At 42.4% G+C, this 24,219-nt stretch overlaps 1 protein-coding gene across 3 annotated transcripts; it reads right to left on the minus strand.

Annotated features, from left to right (window-relative positions):
• Positions 1-900: 900 nt before the first annotated feature.
• Positions 901-23,115, minus strand: LOC141270544 (uncharacterized). Of its 3 annotated transcripts, XM_073680601.1 has the most exons (8): positions 12,850-12,908; positions 10,076-10,192; positions 6,930-7,077; positions 6,621-6,800; positions 6,414-6,537; positions 6,235-6,332; positions 5,946-6,036; positions 901-2,244 (listed from the first exon to the last, which is right to left on the minus strand). In XM_073680601.1, the coding sequence occupies exons 3-8, from the start codon at positions 7,005-7,007 to the stop codon at positions 1,130-1,132; spliced, it is 1,686 nt and encodes a 561-aa protein (XP_073536702.1). In that variant the 5' UTR covers positions 7,008-7,077; positions 10,076-10,192; positions 12,850-12,908; the 3' UTR covers positions 901-1,129. The 3 variants fall into 3 exon arrangements, with proteins under 3 accessions (XP_073536702.1, XP_073536705.1, XP_073536703.1); XM_073680604.1 differs by lacking the exons at positions 10,076-10,192; positions 12,850-12,908 and adding an exon at positions 22,702-23,115; XM_073680602.1 differs by lacking the exon at positions 10,076-10,192 and having other exon boundaries at positions 12,850-12,918.
• Positions 23,116-24,219: the final 1,104 nt, after the last annotated feature.

Raw genomic sequence — 24,219 nt, forward strand, 5'->3', positions numbered from 1 at the left:
ACTGGATAGTGCAAAGGTAAGGTGTCAGCCTCTGAAGCTATGGTATTAACAGTTCAAATCCTGATAGGAATAAAAAAAAATATTTTTTTTTAAATTATGCCTGTTTAGCACACAAACTACAGGGGTGTTTTACTTTTAATATCTGACACTCTGATTGTCATCCTGACGTGTTAAGAGTTTCAGACATGCTGTCTATTTGCATGGTAAATTACATAGCCAAAGTAAATTGGGAGGCAATAATTTACTACATATCTATTTCCAAGTGACTTTGTATTTGCATAATTTCTTAAAGGGGTCTATTGATAAAATGTCTTTATTGTAAATTTTTATTTCCATCCACCCAAGTACTGGCTGCAAACTCCCAATTTACATTTACTTTGGCTATGTAATTTACCATGCAAATATACAGCGCGTCTGAAACTCTTAACACATCAGGATGACAATCAGAGTGTCAGATATTAAAAGTAAAACACCCCTGTAGTTTGTGTGCTAAATAGCCATAATAAAAAAAAAAAAAAAATCTTATTCCTATGAGGATTTGAACTCAAACACTGTAGTTTCAGAAACTGACGCCTTACCATTAAGCTATTCAGTCAAGTGATACTAACTGATAGCTGTTCTTGTCTTATGAGATCAACCATGAAAATACTCAGGGTAACTAAAAGTCATTATGATTTTGATTCTGATGTTTGAAGAAAGTCACATCAGACTCACACATCAAAATCAAACATCATTTGAATTTAGCTTGCTTGCAGTCTGTGCATAAGTCCCAATGAGTTTTAGACAAGTTTGCACTGAAAATCATATAACCAAATAGAACTCCTAGGATTTCACAACTGAGTTTATAGCTCAGTGGTTAGTGCACTGGCTTTGGGACACAGAATTTTGGGTTCAAGTCCCATCAGCAAACAGTTTATTTTTATTATTATAGTTGTAAAAGTCACTTGTCAGAATCAGTCGTCAGAATCAGTCTTCAAATTCACTCTTCAAATTCACTCGTCAGAATCAGTTCTCAGACAGGGTATTTAGCCTCAAACTGACATCATTCTGAACATGAAAAGGACTTTTCCACTGTGTCACTTCTCTGATGTTTAAAAAGAGTTGATTTCCATGTAAAACATTTCCCACATTAAGAACAAGAAAAAGGCTTCTCCCCTGTGTGAGTTCTTTGGTGCACAACAAAATCTAATTCCTGGTTAAAACATTTCCCACATTCTGAACATGAATTAGGCTTTTTTCCTGTGTGAGTTCTTTGATGTATAATAAGATTCCATTTCTGGTTAAAATATTTCCCACATTCTGGACAGGAAAAAGGCTTCTCCCCTGTGTGAAGTCTCTGGTGTCTAACAAGGTGTGATTTCCCTACAAAACATTTCCCACATTCTACACATGAAAAAGGCTTCTCCCCGGTGTGAAGTCTCTGGTGTGTAATAAGGTGTGATTTCCCTCCAAAACATTTCCCACATTCTGAACATGAAAAAGGCTTCTCGCCTGTGTGAGTTCTCTGATGTGTAACAAGAGTTGATTTCTCTGTAAAACATTTCCCACATTCTGAACACGCAAATGGCTTCTCCCCTGTGTGTCTGATCTGGTGTCTAACAAGAAAAGATTTCTCTCCAAAACATTTCCCACATTCTGAACATGAAAAAGGCTTCTCCCCTGTGTGAATTCTCTGATGTGTAACTAGAGTTGATTTCTTTGTAAAATATTTCCCACATTCTGAACATGAAAATGGGGTCTCCCCTGTGTGAGTTCTCTCATGACAAACAAGATCTGATTTTTGGTTAAAACATTTCCCACATTCTGAACATAAAAAAGGCTTCTCCCCTGTGTGAGTTCTCTGGTGGCTATCAAGATGTGCTTTTCGGTTAAAACATTTCCCACAATTTGAACATGAAAATGGCTTCTCCCCTGTGTGAATTCTCTCATGCCTAGCAAGATCTGATTTCTGGTTAAAATATCTCCCACACTTGGAACAAGAAAGTCTATTCTTTGCAGTCTGATTTTTTTTATGTTTAAGAAAAGCCTTTTCAAGGGGAAAACAATTTCCATATTCTGAACGTGAAAATGAATCAGAAGACAGGACCTGTTTCCAAGGATGAGATGACAGATCTTTGCTGTGAAGTGATGATGGTATATCTGGAGTAATGACATTAACTTCAATTGTATCCTGTGGGATCTCAAGATCATCTGATTTAAAAATTGAAGATGTCAGCTGTCCCTCTGATACCCTGGTACAGTCACCTGCCAAGAATAAAACAAATTATTATTTTTTAACAAAATATCCATGAAATTTATGTTTTTGAACATTTCTACTTAAAATGCCCTTAAAAATGGCAAGTTATGTAAAAAAATTGAATTACTTAGTAAGACAATGACAGTTCATAGTCTAATAGAAATCCTCATAAAATGAACCAGTAGAGCGTGGTGTTCAACTGTTCTTCATTCGGCCTCCTAAATATGGAATAAAAAGTCACTAAAATATGTTACGTAGGCAAAAATAATACCAATAAAAACTTCTACTCATCTCATAAAAAACAAGCCTCTACTCAGGTTCTTCATCTGTGAATGGAAAAACACAGGTTTCCATATTTTTAGTGACTCAACTTTCTAGGCTCCTCAAAGTCATTTTGAAAAACGATTTGTTATCCAAAAAAGAGGTTTTGTAAATGTACAATCATATGAAAAAGTTTGGGCACCCCTATTAATCTTAAGCTTAATGTTTTATAAAAATTGGTGTTTTTGCAACAGCTATTTCAGTTTGATATATGTAATAACTGTTGGATACAGTAATGTTTCTGCCTTGAAATGAGGTTTATTGTACTAACAGAAAATGTGCAATCTGCATTCAAACAAAATTTGACAGGTGCATAAGTATGGGCACCCTTATCATTTTCTTGTTTTAAATACTCCTACCTACTTTTTACTGACTTACTAAAGCACTTTTTTTTGGTTTTGTAACCTCATTGAGCTTTGAACTTCATAGCCAGGTGTATGCAATCATGAGAATGATTAGGGTGCCCATACTTATGCACCTGTCAAATTTTGTTTGAATGCAGATTGCACATTTTCTGTTAGAACAATAAACCTCATTTCAAGGCAGAAACATTACTGTGTCCAACAGTTATTACATATATCAAACTGAAATAGCTGTTGCAAAAACACCAATTTTTATAAAACATTAAGCTTAAGATTAATAGGGGTGCCCAAACTTTTTCATATGACTGTAATTGAACATACAGAAAAATATTATGATTTGAGAGCCCTCAGTGGTTGATACCTTTTAATGGCTCAGGCCTTTTCATCAGGCATAGAATAACACAAAATCTGAAGAATCACATATTTATACACAACAGGGCACAAAAATAATGCAATAGATGAGACAAGTGACGTGAAGCTGAACTATAAGTATGGGAGGTGGGATAAAGAGTTGTGGCTGTAAACATTGGAGCAGTTCATAGATAAGGAGTGTGAAAGTTTTATTGTCCTGTGATTAAGGTCTGGTTCACACAACACTTGTTGCTAAACTTGTAGGCCTTCTATCATCCAAAAAATTAAAAGGATGTTGACAAAATGAAAAGGATATTCTATTAAAGTAGAAATATGGTAAATTATCTTTATTGACTATTTTGTGTGGTATAACTAACTGTTTTAAGAGCGTAAAAATTTAGAGTTTTAAAAGTATAAATCTTTCTAAATTATTTGGCAATTTTCAGATATTTTCAAAAATTAACACATCATATCAACCTAAAATTACCAGAAACATAAAAAACAATGCGTCACAGAAAAAAAAATATCTCAGAATTCTTGTAATCAGAAGAAGAATCCAAAGTTTTCACCACAGAAAGTGACACATGTCAGATTTACTGGTTAGGAACACAAAACTGAATGCAGATAGTGGTTAAATCAGAGTATTTTGGACACAAACTACTGTAGTCAAAAACTGTGACTATAGACAATAGCACATCTACTGAAATGATCAAACTCAACAGTCTTCATCAGTAAAAAATTAGTAACTAGCGGTGAAACCTCTCTGGAGTAATTAGACTATGTGGCTCGGTGGTTCTTTGCAATCGAAACTATCGTAGGGGCCAATATTTTCTGTTAGATGAGTTTCTTGAAGAAATTTTAGGCATTAAAAGAAAATTTTTTACAATAGTGCAGAGCTGAAGTGTCTTAGATGTAGATCTCTGGCATTATGAAGAAGAAATGGAGATCTGTTTTTTTTTTAAGACTACCAGGTAGTTACAGACTAGCATCAATGAGGAAGGCCGATCCGACCACAATCAAACTAACATGCAAAATTAACCTGTAAAAAAAGATATAGAATAAAAATATGTTAAATCCTCAACAACAATATATATATGAGGGGAAAGCTCCAACACTAAACCGGAGTTGCACTCATTTATGGTGGATCATTGGAGCTACTATGAATTCTGACCAGAAGAGTAGAGAAAGTATTAGTGTCCCCCATTTCAGGATAGATTTGCAGTAATCTGAATTCCTTAGGATTGAAATCATAATGGACTTTATGATGTGGAGTGAATTCATGTAACCAGGGCTCCAGCCATGCCAACACATCTCCAGCAATACAGTTTATAGAGGATCTGCAAGACCAAAATTGTAAGTACCAAGAAGGAAAAGAGTAAATCACTTATAAATAAACTTTTGGCACTAAATTGAAGTAGATTTGCAAAAAAATTGTTTATTGAGCAATCCCTTGTCAAAATATGGAGATGAACAGCGTGTCATAGCACGCCAGAGTGACACACCTGCTTACTTTGACACACAATGGGACAGATATCCCCTTTTTCTATTGATGAGCACATGGACAGATAACCTTGATAAAGGCCAGAGAGGCTGAAACACTGCTGGTACTTAAAGTTGTCTCTCAAGGGCTGATTCAATAAACTATTTTTTGCAAATCTACTTCAATTTAGTGCCTAAGGTTTCTTTATAAAACATCTCATGTAGATATAAATTAATGTATATTACAGCCATCAGCCACTCACAGCTTAAAGTTATATGGGCAGCAAGATGGCTCAGTGGTTAACACTGTCGCTTTGCAACGCTGGGGTCCTGGGTTCAAATCCCACCAACGACAACATCTGCAAGGAGTTTGTATGTTTTCCCCATGTTTGCGTGGGTTTCCTTCAGGTTCTCCAGTTTCCTCCCACACTCCAAACACATACTGATAGCAAATCTAGATTGTGAGCCCCAATGGGGACAGTGCAGATAATGTCTGTAAAGCACTGTGAAATTAATGGCGCTATATAAGTGGGTTAAATAAAAAAAAATCACTACATAGTTTGTATGTAGTTTATCACGATCTTGTTTGAAGTTAGTTGGTTTTAAAAGAAATTGAAAAGTCAGGATAAAGGGAAACTCTGTTGCTATTGTACAGAAATTTACACTTGGCCCTCACTGCACATTTAGTGTTGTGGATCATAAATGCCAAGTTTGGCCAGAAAGACTGGACCTGGTCTTGTAGGGACCATATGAGCACATTCAGCAGCACAGAAGGGAGAGAAGGTAGGTTCATCCAATAAGATATCTGGGTTCTAGGAAGCCAACAGCATCATTACCCTCCGCTTTCTCTTAAAGGCCCATCACAATATTTTTCTTCAAGAGATTTTCTAACTTGTCAGCACATTCTATGTACGCTATCATTTTATATAGTAGTTTACAGACCTGGGCATGTAAGGGTCAGCGTCTTCTAACCCCAGGGGGTAGGTGGATTCTCCAGGTTGTAAGTTCTATAGATAAGGGCTTTCGCAATTTCAAAGTAATTTGAACATTTTCGGATGGAGGAGAATGTTATGCTCTAGCGGCAAAATGGTGATCAAACTATTGTGATACGGCCGAACTACACCACCGATAAAGCAACCACAGCCGGTGACCGAGAAGAATCTGTGACTGCTCTGCATTTAGTGGTTACTACTCACCTGGGTAGTCATATGTAGGAATCTCCTCTTTACACCGCTCATCTCCCCTCATATGTGTCTTTGAAGTATTAATATAGGTCAGATCTTCACCCTGGAACAAATATTGTAAAAGTCACAGACAGATGGAGAAGTCCCATCTATGATCAGCTCTAATCCTGCCATCTCCACCGTTCTCATTACACAAGTATAAAACATATAATCCTGGTGGATAAAACAAGACTGAAAACAAGACCTTCGAAGCCATCTACACATCATAGGGGAAATCTCATGACACCTTCTCTCCATCTACCTCGTGATCCTGAGAAACATTGGGATCTTCTTGTTTACAGTCCTGTGGAAGAAGAGGATGGGGACATCTTTCTGGTGTTGTCCTCTTACTGGATAGATCTGGATCAAAGACATACAGGGACTGAATTCATTCTTTGCATACAGATAATTATAGAGTGTGTATTTAATCCTGTGTATTACCCAGTGATGTGAGGGCCTGGGGAACCTCCATCATGACGTCCTTGTACAGATCTTTGTTTCCTTCAAAATACTCCCACTCCTCCACAGAAAAATAGACAGCGACATCTTGACACCTTATAGGTACCTGACACATACAATGATACCGTCATTCCCCCGATCCCTCCATAGCATTACTGTATAATGTCCCAGCATTCCCAGCAGTTTCACCTCTCCAGTCAGCAGCTCAACCATCTTGTAGGTGAGTTCTAGGATCTTCTGTTCATTGATGTCCTCATGTATCAGAGGGTGAGGTGGATACCCTGTGATTGGGCTCAGGGGTCTTCCCCATTCCTCAGACACAGGATCCTGACAGTGCTCATTAGATGTCTTCTTCACTATTGTGTAATCCTGGTCATGGAGAGACACATTAATAAATCTCACTACAGACATTTCCAGAGTCCTCACCTCTCCAGTTCTGTCCATCTGTTATTCCCATAGATAAGAAAGATGTAATGTGACGTCATCAGAATATCTCACCTCTCCAGTAAGACGGAAGAGGATCTCTAGGGTGAGGTGTAATATCCTCCCTGCCATATTCTTCTTGTCCATATCCATCCTTGATGGGTAAATCAGAAAAATTCTCTAACTATAGATGTCCAATGAGAGGATCTGATATTGTAGGTACCTGAATAGGAAGACGATGAGCCAATGTAACATCATAAAGAATTCCGTGTAATAATACAATTACTGGAGACAATATTTTAAAACATTCTTTTTTTCTTCACTGAGATCTACTAATAAAACCTATATATTTTAGGCCACAGACAACAAACAGTTTCTCCCTCCGAGTATGCAGCTGAATACGTTTCTCATAGACCCAACTTCCATAAAGCTAATTCTCGTCTCATTTACCGACACTGGAATCAGCATAAGCAATACTGCAGGAGATATTCATTACATGACATGAGAAATAACTACTTCATAATGAGGACCACATCTTCATCTTCTACTATGGCTCTATAAAAATTTGGCCAGGTTCCGTTACAGACTACATCACCACCAGCCGTCTATATTAATGTTTCCTGTCTTCCCCGGACTGTAATCTTCTATCCCGATAGATCTCATGTCTGATAGTTTCAGGCATTTATAAAAGCTTGTTTGTAAGAACACCAAGACAGGAGTTATTTGTTGCCAATATCTCCATGTATAGTGCTTTCTTTTTCTCTGGATATGATGATTTTTTTTAGTAGTTTTCCATATTTCACATGAAAAACACCCCCAAAAAAACAGTTGTTAAAATGTAAAAAAAAAAATAACATTGGAATGATGGTACTGTGTGAACATTATAATGTATGTGGGCGGGGTGGCGGAAGTGTTGGTACATTATACTGTGTGTGGGGAGATGGCAGTACCATGAGAACACCTATGCTGTGTTTGGGGGGGGGGTGTTACTGTTAGAACATTATAGCGTGTGTCAGGGCATGGAGGTAATGTGGGAACATTATGCTGTGTTTGGGGGATGGCAGTGCTGTGGGAACGTTATACTGTGTGTGAGGGGATGGCGGTACTGTGGTAACATTATACTGTGTATGAGGGGATGCTAGTACTGAGTAAACATTATACAGTGTGAAGGGATGGTAATACTATGGGAACATTATACTGTGTGTGGGGGGATGCTAGTACTGTGTGAACATTATACAGTGTGTGGGGGGTGGCGGAACTGTGGGAACATTATACTGTGTGTGGGGGGTGGTGGTACTGTGGGAACATTATACTGTGTGTGGGGGGATGGTCAAACTGTGAGAACATTATCTGGTATATAGGGAAATGGCGGTACTGTGGGAACATTATACTGTGTGTGGGAAGGATGGCAGTACTGTGTGAACATTATACAGCGTGTGAGGTGATGGAGATACCGTAGGAACATTATACTGTGTATGAGGGGATGCTAGTACTGAGTAAACATTATACAGTGTGTAGGGATGGTAATACTGTGGGAACATTATACTGTGTTGGGGGGTGGTGGTACTGTGGGAACATTATACTGTGTGTGGGGGGATGCTAGTACTGTGTGAACATTATACTGTGTGTGAGGAGATGGCAGTACTGTGGAAACATTATACTGTGTGTGGGGGAGTGGCAGTACTCTGGGAACATTATACTGTTTGTGAGGGGATGGTTGTACTGTGGTAACATTATATTGTGTATTGGTGCATGGGGGTGCTGTGGGATCATTATACAGTGTGTGGGGGTGTGTGACAGAGTCACTGCTGTTATATGCGAGGGGAGGTATGTGTTACTCCAGCTGCTAGCCTGTGTGAACTAAACCTACAACTTTCCTCCAGCATGTTATATGTTGGAGGTTAATTCACCTAACGGTCGTGGTTTTGTGTGAATGGCATAGAGATGGGTGGGAAGTCATTTACCCTACCTCCCCTGGGGCTGGGGCTGAGCAAGATTAAATGCTCAATCAATATTTCTTTTTTTTCTGTGTTGTGCATATGGAGAGGCAAGGACTCCAGACTGGGAAGCTATAGCCTTCAGGAGGAGCTGAAGGCTGCGCTACAACCTGTGTGGGAGAACCGCACACTTCTATGGACTGAGCTATCGTTTAGCTTTTGCTTTGTCGTTTTGCCAGAAAGGCCGTGTTTATTTTTGCTGGAGCTGCAGGGCTTTATCCCATACAATAAACCTGCAGAGAAAACCAGTTCCTGAGTCTACTTCCAAAGGCGGCTGAGTGAGTCGGCTTGCCACAAGGGATAGAAGTACTGTGGGAATATTGTACTGTGGGTGGGGGAATGGCAGTATTGTGGGAACATTATATTGCGTGTAGGGGATGCTAGTACTGTGGGAACATTATACAGTGTGTAAGGGGATGGAGGTACTGTGGGAACATTATCCTGTGTGTGGGGAGATGGCGGTACTGTGGGAACACGATACAGTGTGTGGGGGAATGGCGGTACTGTGGGAACATTGTACTGTGTTGGGGATGGTGGTACTGTGGGAACATTAAACTGCGTGTGGGGGGGTGGCAGTACTGTGGGAAGATTATACAATGTGTGGGGGAATGACGGTACTGTGAGAACATTATACTGTGTGTGGGGGATAGCAGTACTAGGGGGATATTATACAGTGTGTGGGGTCATGGCAGTAGTCTGGGAAACTTTATACTTTGTGTGGGAAAAAATAAAGGGGCACTGTACTGCATTAAGAATGGGGATAAATTAGGATTTATTATCCAGTGGTTTGGGAGATAGCATATTGTGTGAGGCATCTTGTACTATCATAATGTATGTTGAGGATGGCAGTATTGGGGGAACATTATACTGCGTGGGTAGGCCAAGAAAGGAGCACTGTACTATGTGGGCAATACATTTTTACTTGGTTCCAGTTTTTAATAGTCGCGTCGTATGTATCTATCAGTGGAAAGGGAACAAAACCATTGTGATTCTTTTAAGGTGGCAACACAAAAACACCCTGAATATAATATTTTTAAAACAACCCCACAATCTCTGCATCTTCAGAGTAAATCGCTATCTAACTATGTGATTAGAGCTGATACTATTAAGCTAAAGTTTCTAAACAGACTTCCTTTCTGATCCAAAAAGGATTCGAGGATTATTTAAGGTGACAGTGTTCATCACCAATTAGAAGGGACACCTGTGGATATTGGTGTTTCTTACCTGCTACAGTTCTGGTGTGATTTACTCGTTAAAGTGCCCTTGTGGTAAAGTGGACGTTGGACAAACGTCACGATCAATTAAAATCAGACTGAACGAACATCGGTCCTCAGTTCGGCTCTATAATAATAATAATTTTTATTTTTATAGTGCCAAACATATTCCGCAGCACTTTACAATTTTAGAGGGGACTTGTACAGGCACTACAGAATAAGCATAACTAAGATATCAAAAGGCGTGAGGGTCCTGATCTCAAGCTTACAATCTATGAGGAAATAGGGAAGACGCGAAAGGTGAATGGTAAAATGTGATTATATTGTACAATACAGCCATAATATACTAAATAGGGTATGCACATAATGCTGCATAAACTGGTTGCCAGACAGTATGTATAGAGTAGAGACATATAGGGCTATTAAGTGCATGGAGGGCGTGAACAGATGATACGGGGGTCATGTTTTTTTAAGAAAATTTTGTATGGGCCAAACAGGGATAGTTAGATAAGTGAGGTGAGGCAATAGGCCAGTATAAAGAAATGCATTTTTAGACCACGCTTAAAACTGTGGGTATTGGGGAATTAATCAAATTTTCCTGGGTAGTGCATTCCAAAGAATTAGCGCAGTACGCAAAAAAGTCTTGGAGAAAGGAATGGAAGGTTCGGATTATTGAGATTTTAGTTTTAAGTCATTAGCAGAACAGAAGGCACGGGTAGGGTGGTAGACTGAAATGAGGGAGGAGATGTAGAGTGGTGCTGAACCGTGGAGCACTTTGTGGGTGAGAGTGCTAAGATTATATTGAACTCTGTATCGGATGGGCAACCAGTGCAACGACTGGCACAGGGTAGAGACATCGGTGTAGTGGTTGGAAAAGAATATGATCCTGGCTGCTGCATTCAAGAAGGATTGGAGAGGGGAGAGTTTAGTAACGGGGAGACCGATTAGTAAAGAGTTGCAATAGTCCAGATGAGAATGAATAAGAGCAACTGTACGAGTTTTTGCTGAGCCAAAAGGTAGAAAAGGTCTAAAAGGTGCCATTCGTGTTAATGGCACGTATATTTCTCAACGTGTGGAAAGTGTTGGTGTTCTGAGCCAGGTGATGATTCTTGGTCAGAGAGCGGAAGAGGGGAGTTAGTGAAGTCATACACTGAGCAGAGCCGGGAAAGGACCAGGTCGAGCGTATTACCATCTTCATGTATAGGAGAATTAGTAAGCTGTGAAAGGCCAAAGGAGGAAGTTAGCGATAAAAGGTGGAAGGAAGATAGGGAGAGGGGATCATCAATGGGGATGTTAAAGTCCCCCATGATGAGGGTGGGGATGTTACAGGATAGAAAGTTTAGAAACCAGGTGGCAAGATGATCCAGGAACTGACAGGAGGTGCCTGGAGGGCGATACACAACCGCCACTCGCAGGGAGAAGAGCCGGTAGAGTCTCACAGTGTGGGTCTCAAAAGAAGGGAAAATAAGAGAGGGAACTGGGGGAATGACCTTAAAAGTTAATTTTGTTGAAAGGAGCAGGCTGACACCTCCACCTGATCTGTTGTCAGGTCTCGGGGTATGATAAAAGTGTAGGCCACTATATAAGAGCAATGGTAATGGTGTCCAACTGCTGGATTCAGGTTTCAGTAAGAGCCAGAAGGTTAAGGGAATTTGAAAGAAAAAAAGTCATGGATGTAGGAAGTTTTGTTACATACTGACTGAGCGTTCCAAAGGGTACAATTAAAAGAGACAGAAGGCATGCAGGGAATATTAATGAGATTTGCAGGGTTTCTGAGTGTAGCAGGGAAGGAGTTAGACTTATTATTACAAGAAGGGCCTGGATTAGGAGAAATATCTCTGGCGACTAGGAGAATGAGAATAGAGAGAGTGAGCAGATGGTTGAGCGATTTGTGAAACCATCTCTTGTGTTGCATGGTGGGAGTGAATGGATCTGTGCGGTTTAAAATTGTGAAGAGAGCGTGAGTGCTATACATAGGAGAGGAGAGAGGGGCTTATATGGATGTAGTACAAAGAGTGTGTGAAAGGACAGTGGATGTGAGTAGATGCAGCAGAATATAAATGTTACAAACACATAGATTAATACTATTTGCAAATCAGATTACCTGGAAGCAAGTTTATTTAATTGTCTTGAATGTCTTACCTGTCTCCTGCCCTGTCCAACTGTCATGTTTCACTGTCCTGTCACTTAAAAAATTATGGCACTTTGATAAAATCTACACAAATGCGCCCCTGCATGAAGTGCCTTCCCCTTAGCTAGGTCTAAATAAATAGGGAAGTATGTGCTTAGATCTAACACACATTTAACTTGAATCTAGAGTGAAATCCACTGCGGCCCCTGCAAAAAAAAAAATGAAGAAGAGCAGTAGTTTGGTGACCACCGTGGCCAGACATTTCTCGGAGATGGTGAGAAAAGTTCTGATCTCCGATGGTCGGCGTTAGAAGAGACGACCGCAGCGGATTCACAATCACAACGCTGTAAACTTCTACTGAGACGAGTTCTGGATTTACTCCCTGGAATCACTTCCTCTCAAAGGGTTAAACGACGTCTGTAACTTCAGGGTCTTTCTATGAAGCTTCTTCTCGGAACTTTACTCCTCTGTTTTCTGCTGTATTTATATCACTCTCCGGAATCAGGAATGTATTAAGTCCTATAGAAACTGCTGAGAAATAATCATCTCTAATTCTGTGTTTCCAGGATTATTCTAGAGGGAATCGCCTGCGATATCCCTTGTGCAATATATATCTAGTATTAATGCGTCAGTAATGGGGGATCTCCACATACCTCCACCTGCAGAGCCGCCACCACATATATGGCTGTTCTGTGCGCACAGGACCTGTGATGAGGTCACAGGAGGGGAGGAGTCAGGGGTCACATGATCAGGGGCCTCCATGTATGTACAGTGATATCTGGAGTGAAGACGCTATTATGAACTGCTACAAACACTAAGAAAAGAAAGGAAAACTGTCCCTACAATAGGACTAAGCTGATTCCCTACGATGCAGCGGGGGACCTGTTCCTTGTGAACAGACCGGCCTAAGTCCTCGGCTAGCCTGAACGCAGACCTATAGATATAAGGGAGGGGTCCCTACGAGAACTAAGGACTGGGATATAGTTGGACACCTCCTGACAGAAATTGTAGCAGAACAAAGACAAACAAACAAACAGAAGTACTAGTGGTCAAAAGACCAAGCAAACTACAGAGTAAGGTACAAGGCACCTGGCTAGCTTAACAGTAAATGTAACACTGAAGTCCAGCAAGGCCAGAAGGGCGGAGCTGGATTATATAGGCAAAAAGTCATGTGACCAGCAAAAATAGAAAACACTAACAGGAGGGTTCTAACAGACGCTACTTGGAGACTTCTCCGCAGTCAGTGACATTTCCGGCATTATTTCCCCTCACTACTGGTACAATTACCCAGCGCCGCCTTTTCTACAGTTTTATGTGTGAATGTAACGGTGGAGACAAATAGACGACATACATTATTATTACCAGTTACTGGACGTCTACTATATGGCGACATTATATTTTTTAACGTCCTTTTATTTTTTAGGACATTAGAAGGTTTATTGGTTTAGTAGCAAATATCCAACATCGATCTTTTTTCTTTGGAGACCAAGTCATTTTATAAGTGGATTTGAGGGGCCACATTTCTCCTGTATTAGAGAAGCTCGGCCATTAAGTGTTCTATTCAGTAAATGTGTGTATGTGCATGTAATGTAGTGTGAGGGTATTACTATACTGTCCTACCGCCACCCTCTCCGGTGTCCAACGCCGTTCTGTTCCTCTTCTCAGTGATGTCACCTCAGTTGACACTCACGGCTCTCGCTATATTCAATGTGTGAGCCGAAGTCTCTTATATAATGTAAGTGTATTTATCCTCGTCCTGACACCCCATAGACTTACATTGTAGAAGTCACATCTGGGTCACGCAGAGCGCAGAGTAATCCGGAGAGTCAGAAGAGCGGAGACATCACTCAGAAGAGGAGAAGAAGGGTTGTCAGATACACAAGAGTATGAACCCCCTTAAGGGTAGACCCATTGTCTCGGGGATAGACGGTCTTTGCCAGAATCTGAGTATTTATCTGGATCAAGTACTCCGACCCTTTGTCCTTTACAGTCATATACCAGAGATACAACTGACCTCTTATTAAAAGTGAAGGGGAGGATCTCAGTGGGCCCTGGAACAGACCTAGCAAGTATAGATGTTGAGGCTCTATACTCCTCAATTCCCCATGATAAAGGATTGGATGCGATCACATACTGAGGGGCACACAATGTCAGATACACAGTAATTTTGTTCTTAGGGTTCTTGAATTTTGCCTCACAAAGAATTACTTCATATTTGATCAAAAGTACTACCACCAGCTTAAGGGCACTGCGATGGGTAGCTCCTGTGCACTCACTTACACAAATCTGCTCCTGGGCTGGTGGGAGGAAACTATGTTTTTTTTGTAACCATATGCCCTATTGTAGCATCGGCGTCTCTGCCCCCTGACAGGCAAAGACACCGTCCCCCTTACCGCCGCGCTCCTGGCCCGGCGTCTTCCGGCTCTCCTGTTGCTGCTGGTGCTGGCGCGCGCAGCTTCCAGGGCACTGTGCTTAGGGCGGCGCGCTCCCTCCCTCTTAAAGGGGCCGCGCGCCGTCTTAAGGAGTCCCCGGCCAATGGCCGGAGGACTTCTCATATAAAAGGCACCTCCTCCAATATGGAGGTGCCCGTGCAAGGTTGTAGCTTTGTGTTCTAAACTCTGCTTCAGCCCTCAGGTCCCGCTGCTAGCCTGACTACCAGTCCAGTCCGCCAGCCTGACTACCAGTCCATATATAATGAACAAATAAAGTAGCACACTGTAACACTGAGTATATAGATGTGAAATATGAAATATGAATAGCATAACTGCTGTAAAAAATAGAAATAAATGAAAAATTTTTTGAAAATTTTTTTTAGCGCATGAAATATGAAGTATGGAAAATGAATAGCATTACTGCTGTAAATAAATGAGAAATCTTAGCGCATAAATTGGCCAATTCATGTGTACCTGACAGCCGCGGTAAGGCGTTTCTCGATGTCAGGACCTACCAATGTGAATACCTCTCTAAGAGACCTCCGTCTGCTTATGTGTGGGAAAGACAGATCCTGATGCATTTAAAACCACCTGCGGCATGGGGGTGGGGGTGGAGTGCTCAGTCAACGCTAAATCTAGTAACAAAGAGAATGACGGCACTTCCACTACAAAAACTAGGTGTGAACAGGTGCTTACTAAGAGCAGCTACCTCCATATATAATGAACAAATAAAGTAGCACACTGTAACACTGAGTATATAGATGTGAAATATGAAATATGAATAGCATAACTGCTGTAAAAAATAGAAATAAATGAATTTTTTTTTTTTTTTTCGAAATTTTTTTTTAGCGCATGAAATATGAAGTATGGAAAATGAATAGCATTACTGCTGCTACTTTATTTGTTCATTATATATGGAGGTAGCTGCTCTTAGTAAGCACCTGTTCACACCTAGTTTTTGTAGTGGAAGTGCCGTCATTCTCTTTGTTACTAGATTTAGCGTTGACTGAGCACTCCACCCCCACCCCCATGCCGCAGGTGGTTTTAAATGCATCAGGATCTGTCTTTCCCACACATAAGCAGACGGAGGTCTCTTAGAGAGGTATTCACATTGGTAGGTCCTGAAATCGAGAAACGCCTTACCGCGGCTGTCAGGTACACATGAATTGGCCAATTTATGCGCTAAGATTTCTCATTTATTTACAGCAGTAATGCTATTCATTTTCCATACTTCATATTTCATGCGCTAAAAAAATTTTTCAAAACATTTTTCATTTATTTCTATTTTTTACAGCAGTTATGCTATTCATATTTCATATTTCACATCTATATACTCAGTGTTACAGTGTGCTACTTTATTTGTTCATTATATATGGAGGTAGCTGCTCTTAGTAAGCACCTGTTCACACCTAGTTTTTGTAGTGGAAGTGCCGTCATTCTCTTTGTTACTAGATTTAGCGTTGACTGAGCACTCCACCCCCACCCCCATGCCGCAGGTGGTTTTAAATGCATCAGGATCTGTCTTTCCCACACATAAGCAGACGGAGGTCTCTTAGAGAGGTATTCACATTGGTAGGTCCTGACATCGAGAAACGCCTTACCGCGGCTGTCAGGTACACATGAATTGGCCAATTTATGCGCTAAGATTTCTCATTTATTTACAGCAGTAATGCTATTCATTTTCCATACTTCATATTTCATGCGCTAAAAAAATTTTTCAAAAAATTTTTCATTTATTTCTATTTTTTACAGCAGTTATGCTATTCATATTTCATATTTCACATCTATATACTCAGTGTTACAGTGTGCTACTTTATTTGTTCATTATATATGGAGGTAGCTGCTCTTAGTAAGCACCTGTTCACACCTAGTTTTTGTAGTGGAAGTGCCGTCATTCTCTTTGTTACTAGATTTAGCGTTGACTGAGCACTCCACCCCCACCCCCATGCCGCAGGTGGTTTTAAATGCATCAGGATCTGTCTTTCCCACACATAAGCAGACGGAGGTCTCTTAGAGAGGTATTCACATTGGTAGGTCCTGACATCGAGAAACGCCTTACCGCGGCTGTCAGGTACACATGAATTGGCCAATTTATGCGCTAAGATTTCTCATTTATTTACAGCAGTAATGCTATTCATTTTCCATACTTCATATTTCATGCGCTAAAAAAATTTTTCAAAAAATTTTTCATTTATTTCTATTTTTTACAGCAGTTATGCTATTCATATTTCATATTTCACATCTATATACTCAGTGTTACAGTGTGCTACTTTATTTGTTCATTATATATGGAGGTAGCTGCTCTTAGTAAGCACCTGTTCACACCTAGTTTTTGTAGTGGAAGTGCCGTCATTCTCTTTGTGACTACCAGTCCAGTCCGCCAGCCTGACTACCTGTCTCCACCAGCCAAGTGTACTCTCCAGCCCGACGGTCTGCCTACGGTCCTAACCCACCAGTCTGTCTATGGGCCAGGCTTGCCTGCCTACCCGGAGAACGTACCTGTTACCTGCCGTGCCTACCAGCCAGCCTACCTGTAGGCTCCTACCAGTTACCTGCCATGCCTATTAGCCAGCCTACCTGGAGGCTCCTGCCAGTTACGCGTGGGAGTCACCTGCTCTCATATAAGGACTGGCCCAGAGTAGCACCTGGTCCCTCTGCTCGGTCCTTCCCTGGTTCACGGAGTCAATTGAGCCGCCGTGCGACCTTGGTCAGTCCGAGTTCATACCTAGTTACGCCCCTCTGGTCCCTCCTTGCACCGCAGCACAGAGGTTCCACCACCCGGATCCGTAACTCCTATAACACTGAAAGCGTATACATGTGGGCCAGCTATATAGATGACATTTTTGTTATCTGGAAAGGCACGCCTGATGATGACTTCATGCTTTGTGGATAGCCTAAATGAAAATCTCATAGGTCTCAAATTCACTTTCGAATGTGGTCCCACATGCCTGCCATTTCTGGATGTACTTGTTAGGAGGATGGATACTGGACTTTTGGAGACTTGAACTTATAGAAAACCCACAGCAACCAATTCTTTGCTGAGATGGTAGAGTAACCATCCAGTTACCCTCAAAAAAGGTATTCCCAGAGGTCAGTATTTGCATATATGGAGGAACTGTTCCAACAATAAGGTTTTTAAAGAACAGGCAGATGATCTTGAATCAAGATACCTAGAAAGGGGATAACATACAAAGTTTTTAAGGAACACTTAAACTTAAGGATAGGGTGGAACACTTAACTCCGGCCATTAAAACAAAGAATTATGAGGTTGTGAGATTTATCACCACTTTCAGCCTCGGAGCTAAAGAGATAAGAAATATTTTTGAAAAATACTGGCCTATACTTGAGATGGATAAGGATTAATGATGAGCGAGCATGATCACCATTGCTCGACACTGGATAGAGTATCGCGGGTGCTCGAGCGCCATGCTTGAGTCCTCACCCCACATGTTTGGCGCCTGTTAGACAGTCAATGAACATGTGGGAATAACCTGCTATGCATGGTAATGCCATAGCCATTGGCTACTGGCTTTACTGTGATTGGCCGGCAGCATTGCGTCTTAGGGTCTTATATAAAACCCGGTGATGTGATGCTCAGTAAAGTATGTTCAGGAAGCTGTTCAGGAAGAGTTGTTATACAAGGGAGAGTGAAGTTTAGAGCAGGGATATAGTCAGGGTTTACTAATATTGCTATAGCAGTACTTGCATACTGTTCCTGCAGCATTAAAACAACAGTCCTTATCAGGGCTAAATATTTCTTTCTCTAGCAAAACCACTGTAACCTGCATACAGTGGAGGGAAAGTTTAGGATTAGAGTCATCTAGGCAGGATTTTCAGTTGACAGGCAGATGCGCCTATCAATTATTATGCCCCCGGTGGCACGAAAAATCCTCTCTGACAAAATGTTAGGGGCACGGCAGGTCACCACCTTCAAGGCATAGAGGAACAGTTCATGCCACGTATGCCGCTTGGATACCCAATAGTTGTACAGCACAGAGGAATCACGGAGGACACTGGTACAGTTGGCCAGGTACTTCTTCACCAACGTTTCCCTCTTTGACAGACTATCCCCCGCATTAGGGCCTGGGCGCTGGGAGGGTCTAATGAAACTGTCCCAGACCTTTGATACTGTTCCCCAGCCTCTGTTGGACCTGTTGTGTGTCTTCTTCGTCTCTCCTCCTTATTGCCCAAAAATCTATGACCTCTGTTGCCAGCGTTGTCAGATGGGAATTTTTTTACTATTTGTTCGACTACGGCCTTTTGCTTTTGCACAATTTTACTAGCCCTCTCCGCTGCATGAAAGACACATGGAAAGTTCTCCTTGTAGCGTGGGTCTAGAAGGGTGAACAATCAGTAATCAGTGTTAGCCAAAATGCGTATAATGCGAGGGTCACGGAAAAGGCAGTGGGACATAAAGTCATAAGAGCATACAGACGAATATGTAAGCAGAGCACCAGATAAAGCCCACCCCAAAGCACGAGCATATCATTATCTCCAAACTGAAAGTAAAGATTACACTAGAACCACAGGATGGATTTCAACAACCAAGGTATCATATTAATCAGTGTAATTTCTCCCTCCTGACAGTATATGTAGTTTACTGAGCACAATCCTGCTGACAGGTGCGCTTTAAGTACTAAGTGCCTCCCAGCTATAGGCTAGGGACACATTAGGATTGTGCGTGCTGTCTCTTTAAGAGACTGGGAGTGCGCACGCGCCCCAAGCGCACCGCCAGGGGAGTTGTGCGGCGCATGCCGAGACTGGGACATGGGTGCCGGAGCAGGGGACACAGCAGGGCGGCCGGGGCAGTGAGTAAGTTGGCGTCCCTGTCAGGAGGGAGGAGCAGAAGCATGCCGGGATGCCAGCGTTACAGAAGAATTATCTGCCATCCAATCAACCACTTGTTCGCACCGTTCTGGCTTTAAGGGTGGTGTTCAATTATTCCTTGCAAAGTGGGATAGGAAGCTTGGTGTCGTGGATGAGTGCGTTTATTGTGCTCCTGCAGCAGGCACAGTTTCGCCTGGCGAAAGGCCTCAGCCTCTGTATGTACCATCAGCAGCATGTCCACTTCCCCTTCCCTTGCACATTTTAAATTAGGTATATATATATATGACTTCAAACTTTACAGTATTAATAAGGAAAACATTTTTTTCCCTGACAAGGACTGTTGTTTTAATTGAGCAACAGCAACGGTACACAAGAGCTGCAATGGCAATATTAAACCCTGACAGGCTGACTCTTATCAAAATGCACAAGGCCTGAATTGGCCCAGGTTTCTCAACCCTACTGGGTGACAGCAGAAAGACATAAAGCCAATTAAAATGTTCCTTTTTTTCCGGTGTATTCACATGTACACCTTCTCACCCAAAAAAGGGTATATGGTTCATGTTTTTTTAATTTTCTTGTCCTGCTCCTTTTCTTCAACCATATCAACAGGGTCAACAGGCGGTCCTCACTCAAAATCTTTATATGAGCTCCCTCCAAGGGCAAAATAAACACCCTCATAAAGTGTGCTGGGGAAATTAAGTCACTCAGGGTGATGAGGGGACTGGGGCAGGGGATATACCTCTCTTTATCAGTCACTCAGAGATGGACAGTTGGTCCTCCTCTCCTGCACAGTCAGATGATGAGTGGGGTAAACAGGGCTCCGCATCTTATAATCTAACCTGGAAGAAATATTTGGAAAACTTGCCCTCTAAGAATGACGTTAAGAACTTAATAGCAGAAGTGAAGGAAACATGCAGGTCTGAAATCGCAAGTATAAGGTAAGATCTTCATCAGTTAACAGGTCCCCCCCTGGAGAGGGACCATGACATTACCAGAACCCATGTGATTAATCTTCAGCAAGTGGTTAGCCATCAAAAAATCAAATTACAGTATCTGCACTCTCATATACAAGACCTGGACAATAGAGGCAGGAGATGTAATATCAGGCTGAGAGGCCTTCCTGAGACGGAGGGTCGAGAGGAACTAAAGACAACGCTCCAAGAGATCTTTAGTTCCATTACAGATGATAGCCAGAGTACATCTATTAAATTCGATAGAGCTCACAGGGCCTTGAAGCCTAAATCTGCGGCGTTCCCAACAAAAGATGTTATATGCTGCCTTCACAATTACGAGATTTGACGAAACAGAATTAAATCTTAATTATCCAGACGTCTATTTTCAGTAGGTCAGAAGACTTTGTCTGTGACGACACCGCTTCTAATCTTAATTACTCAGATATCTAGATTTGTTAAGCCAGGAAAAATACACTATTGTGTTTGTGCTGACTTTAGAATTTGTGTGTGTTCCTTTGATGGGTCAAGAAGGACATACTAGTATTTGTATAAACCTAAATATTGACTTTTCTTGGTCTGGAAACAATAGTATTTGTTAATATGCTAATTACATTTTGTATTAAGCCAGCTAATTGTTGATTTACAAGAGCAGGGGGATACCAACTGTGTAAATAGATTTAATGCTCAAACAATGAGACCTGAACCCTGCACCTTTCCCCCTGACCTGTGACTGATGACCTTAGCCACATATGTACATATAAAAAGGGTTTTCTATCCTTCTGCAAGGAGAATCAGAAAGACACTTCAGGACAGTAGTTTGGTAGCATGGCTCCAACCAGAGAGACACAGATTTGGATTTTACAGGATTCCAGCCAAAGGGTACAGGGACCTAACTGGAAGGATACAGATCTGTTCCATTGACCACCAGAGATCCCATGGATACATTTGGGAAAACCAGGTTGGGACAATGAGGTCACCTGAAACCCATGGAGTTGTTTGAAGAGGTCAGGATGGGACCCTCGGGTCTCCTGGCCTTATATCTCAATGAACTGTCAGTTTCCTAAGCTTGCCGCTACCTCCTCTCTGTGAGGGCCCGCCAAAAGCGGGGGGCCACTGGTTGAGGTAGTTGGCCCTGGAAGTCCCAAAGTTGCAGTTGTTCTATTCCTGGCGGGCCAGTGGACGGGTGATACTGTGTAATTTCGCACCATCTTGGGTATTTTGCTGGGACTGTTCTATGTGTTTATTGTCTGTTTGGTGGTTCAATAAAATATTGCCACAAGGTTTTACCCTCACCCTGTGTTGTCTGAGTAGTATTACGCCCACGGGAGACCCTGGGTTTTCACATAGCTCATCCAAGATGGCATATCAATGCGAGCTGTGGCAAGAAGGGTAGCTGTGTCTGTCAGCACAGTATACAGACCATGGAGCAGATACCAGGAGATGTGGAGTGGGACGTAGGAGGTCAACAACTCAGCATCAGGTCTGCTACCTCCTCCTTTGTGCTAGGGGAAACAGGAGGAACAGTGCAAGGGCCCTGCAAAATTACCTCCAGCAGGCCACTAACATCCATGTATCTGCTCAAATTGTCAGAAACAGACTCCATGAGGGTGGTATGAGGGCGAGATGTTCACAATTGGGTGTTGTGCTTACAGCCCAACACCGTGCAGGGCGATTGGCATTTGACAGAGAACATCAACTTAGGCAGATTCAACATTGTCGCCCTGTTCTCTTCATGGATGAGAGCAGGTTCACACTGAGCACATGTGACAGACGTGACAGAGCCTGGAGACGACATGGAGAACGTTCTGCTGCCTGCAACATCCTTCAGCATGGCCGGTTTGGCAGTGGGTCAGTAATGGTGTGGGAAGGCATTTCTTTGGAGGGTCACACAGCCCTCCATGTGCTTGCCAGAGGTACTGGAATATTTCATTCATTGAGCAGTGTACAATGTCACCACATGGTCTAAATGAACAGCTAACATTTGGATGCTTCTTTTAATCCTAATATTTGTCCTTTTCTTTTGATGGTGAATTAAAACATACTCTAGGAACTCTTATTTCTGCATAGTTTTTGATTATTTTAAGAATTTATGACCTGGGGAGCGTGACCGGAAGTGGTAAAGGACGGAGGTGGATGTGAGAGTTCCTAGGGTAAAAAAACCCAATCCACACAATTCAGTAAAACAGAGGCTCCATCCTAAACCCTACCGTGTCCCAAAAGCTCTGTCTGGGTGAGAGGAGCATTTTGAGACCTTTCTGGTGGAGATACGATGCAATGGTGAGTTGCGGCCTACCTGAGAGTCTGAGACCACAGTCTCTCCTGCTGGGCATCTAGGCTCTGGAGGAGGAGGCCAGCCCCGTTATCTGGGCATTCGGTGATCCACGGCAGACATGCACTGGAGGTGAGAGGAACTGCGTGAGCACAGGGGAGAACCGCCGACACTCTGTGATCTAAGGGTGAGCAGCTGGCATTGAAGTCCTGAGCAGCCTCCACTGGGGAAATTTAAACCAGGGCTGGAAGGAAACATAAACAGGCGCCCATCTCTCTCACACTAGCAAAAAGTCTCCACTGACAGCTCAGCTGTGACACTTAAGCAGCCCCCTGCCATCTTGCTAAGTATCCTTGTGATATACAACAACAGCAGCCTCTCTATAAGGCCTCAGCACACAGGCCTCGTATTACAATACGCTGGGAAGTGTTGGAAGATTTCAGAATTATGAGAGTTAATACCACTGGGGCTCACATTGACACTATTGCCATCTAGTGGTTATCCACCATAATTACATCCTCAATCACAACTGCTGACTAATTGTTATAATCGGGCACAGACCATCGGAATTATTATATATAAGAGTGGCATCCCTAGCACCACTTTTAACAGGTCTAGCCAGGAATCCAACGGCTCAGCATATAACAGATGCATCCCTGACATCCGGTGACCATACGCTGAAGTACGACAGGCTTTTCATATGATAAAACTAACTGGCCCGTGTTTAGTGTATATTACCCTGGACGGCACACCGCTTCTGTTCCGATAACCAATTGACCGGTTCATGAGGCTCAACTATGATGAAGTGAGAATAAAATGAATTTTGTGCTATATGGGCCCAGACACCTGACATGGACTCTTTTCATTACCTATGCTCTCAGGAATGTCAGGGAAGCGGCCAGACTACGATATAAGATCTTTGTAGCATCGGCGTCTCTGCCCTCTGACAGGCAAAGACGCCGTCCCCCTTACCGCCGCGCTCCTGGCCCGGCGTCTTCCGGCCCTCCTGCTGCTGCTGCCAGCGTGCGCAACTTCCCGAGCACTGTGCTTAGGGCGCTCCCTCCCTCTTAAAGGGGCTGCGCGCGCCGTCCTGAGGAGTCCCTGGCCAATGGCCGGAGGACCTCTCATATAAAAGGCGCCTCCTCCAAAATGGAGGTGCCCGTGCAAGGTTGTAGCTCTGTGTTCTAAACTCTGTTTCAGCCCTCAGGTCCCACTGCTAGTCTGACTACCTGTTAGGAGGGCGGTTGCAAACAACTTTATTATAATGGAACGCAACCGACCCCAGGGTCCGCGATGCAGCCTGGTGGACTGCTGCCGAACACTTTCCGGGTGAAAAGGAAAGCAACCAACTTAAATGATAAACCCTTCCGTGTTACTGCACACTGGTACGGGTATAGCAATTCGCACTATCTCCGTTAGCAGCACGAGAGATATGCGGTGAAAAACTATCTGTAGTCCTGTTACAGCACAGGGACTACACTGGCGGTGCTAGGATGCGTGTGTGACTACGCCGACGGGTACACGTGCCTCCAGCCGGTGTGC

The sequence above is a fragment of the Phyllobates terribilis genome, unplaced genomic scaffold (genome assembly GCF_046119375.1).
Source record: "Phyllobates terribilis strain yellow unplaced genomic scaffold, ASM4611937v1 Scaffold_5__5_contigs__length_657084704, whole genome shotgun sequence".
In the NCBI taxonomy this organism is placed as follows: Eukaryota; Metazoa; Chordata; class Amphibia; order Anura; family Dendrobatidae; genus Phyllobates; species Phyllobates terribilis.

Excerpts from the sequence above, each read along its gene's own strand:
- LOC141270544 (XM_073680604.1), bottom strand. The coding sequence starts at position 7,007 with ATGGATATGGACAAGAAGAATATGGCAGGGAGGATATTACACCTCACC. Across the intron at positions 6,801-6,929 it reads TCTTCCGTCTTACTGGAGAG|GATTACACAATAGTGAAGAA; the intron begins GTGAGATATTCT and ends CTCCATGACCAG. Across the intron at positions 6,037-6,234 it reads ATGTTTCTCAGGATCACGAG|GGTGAAGATCTGACCTATAT; the intron begins GTAGATGGAGAG and ends TATTTGTTCCAG.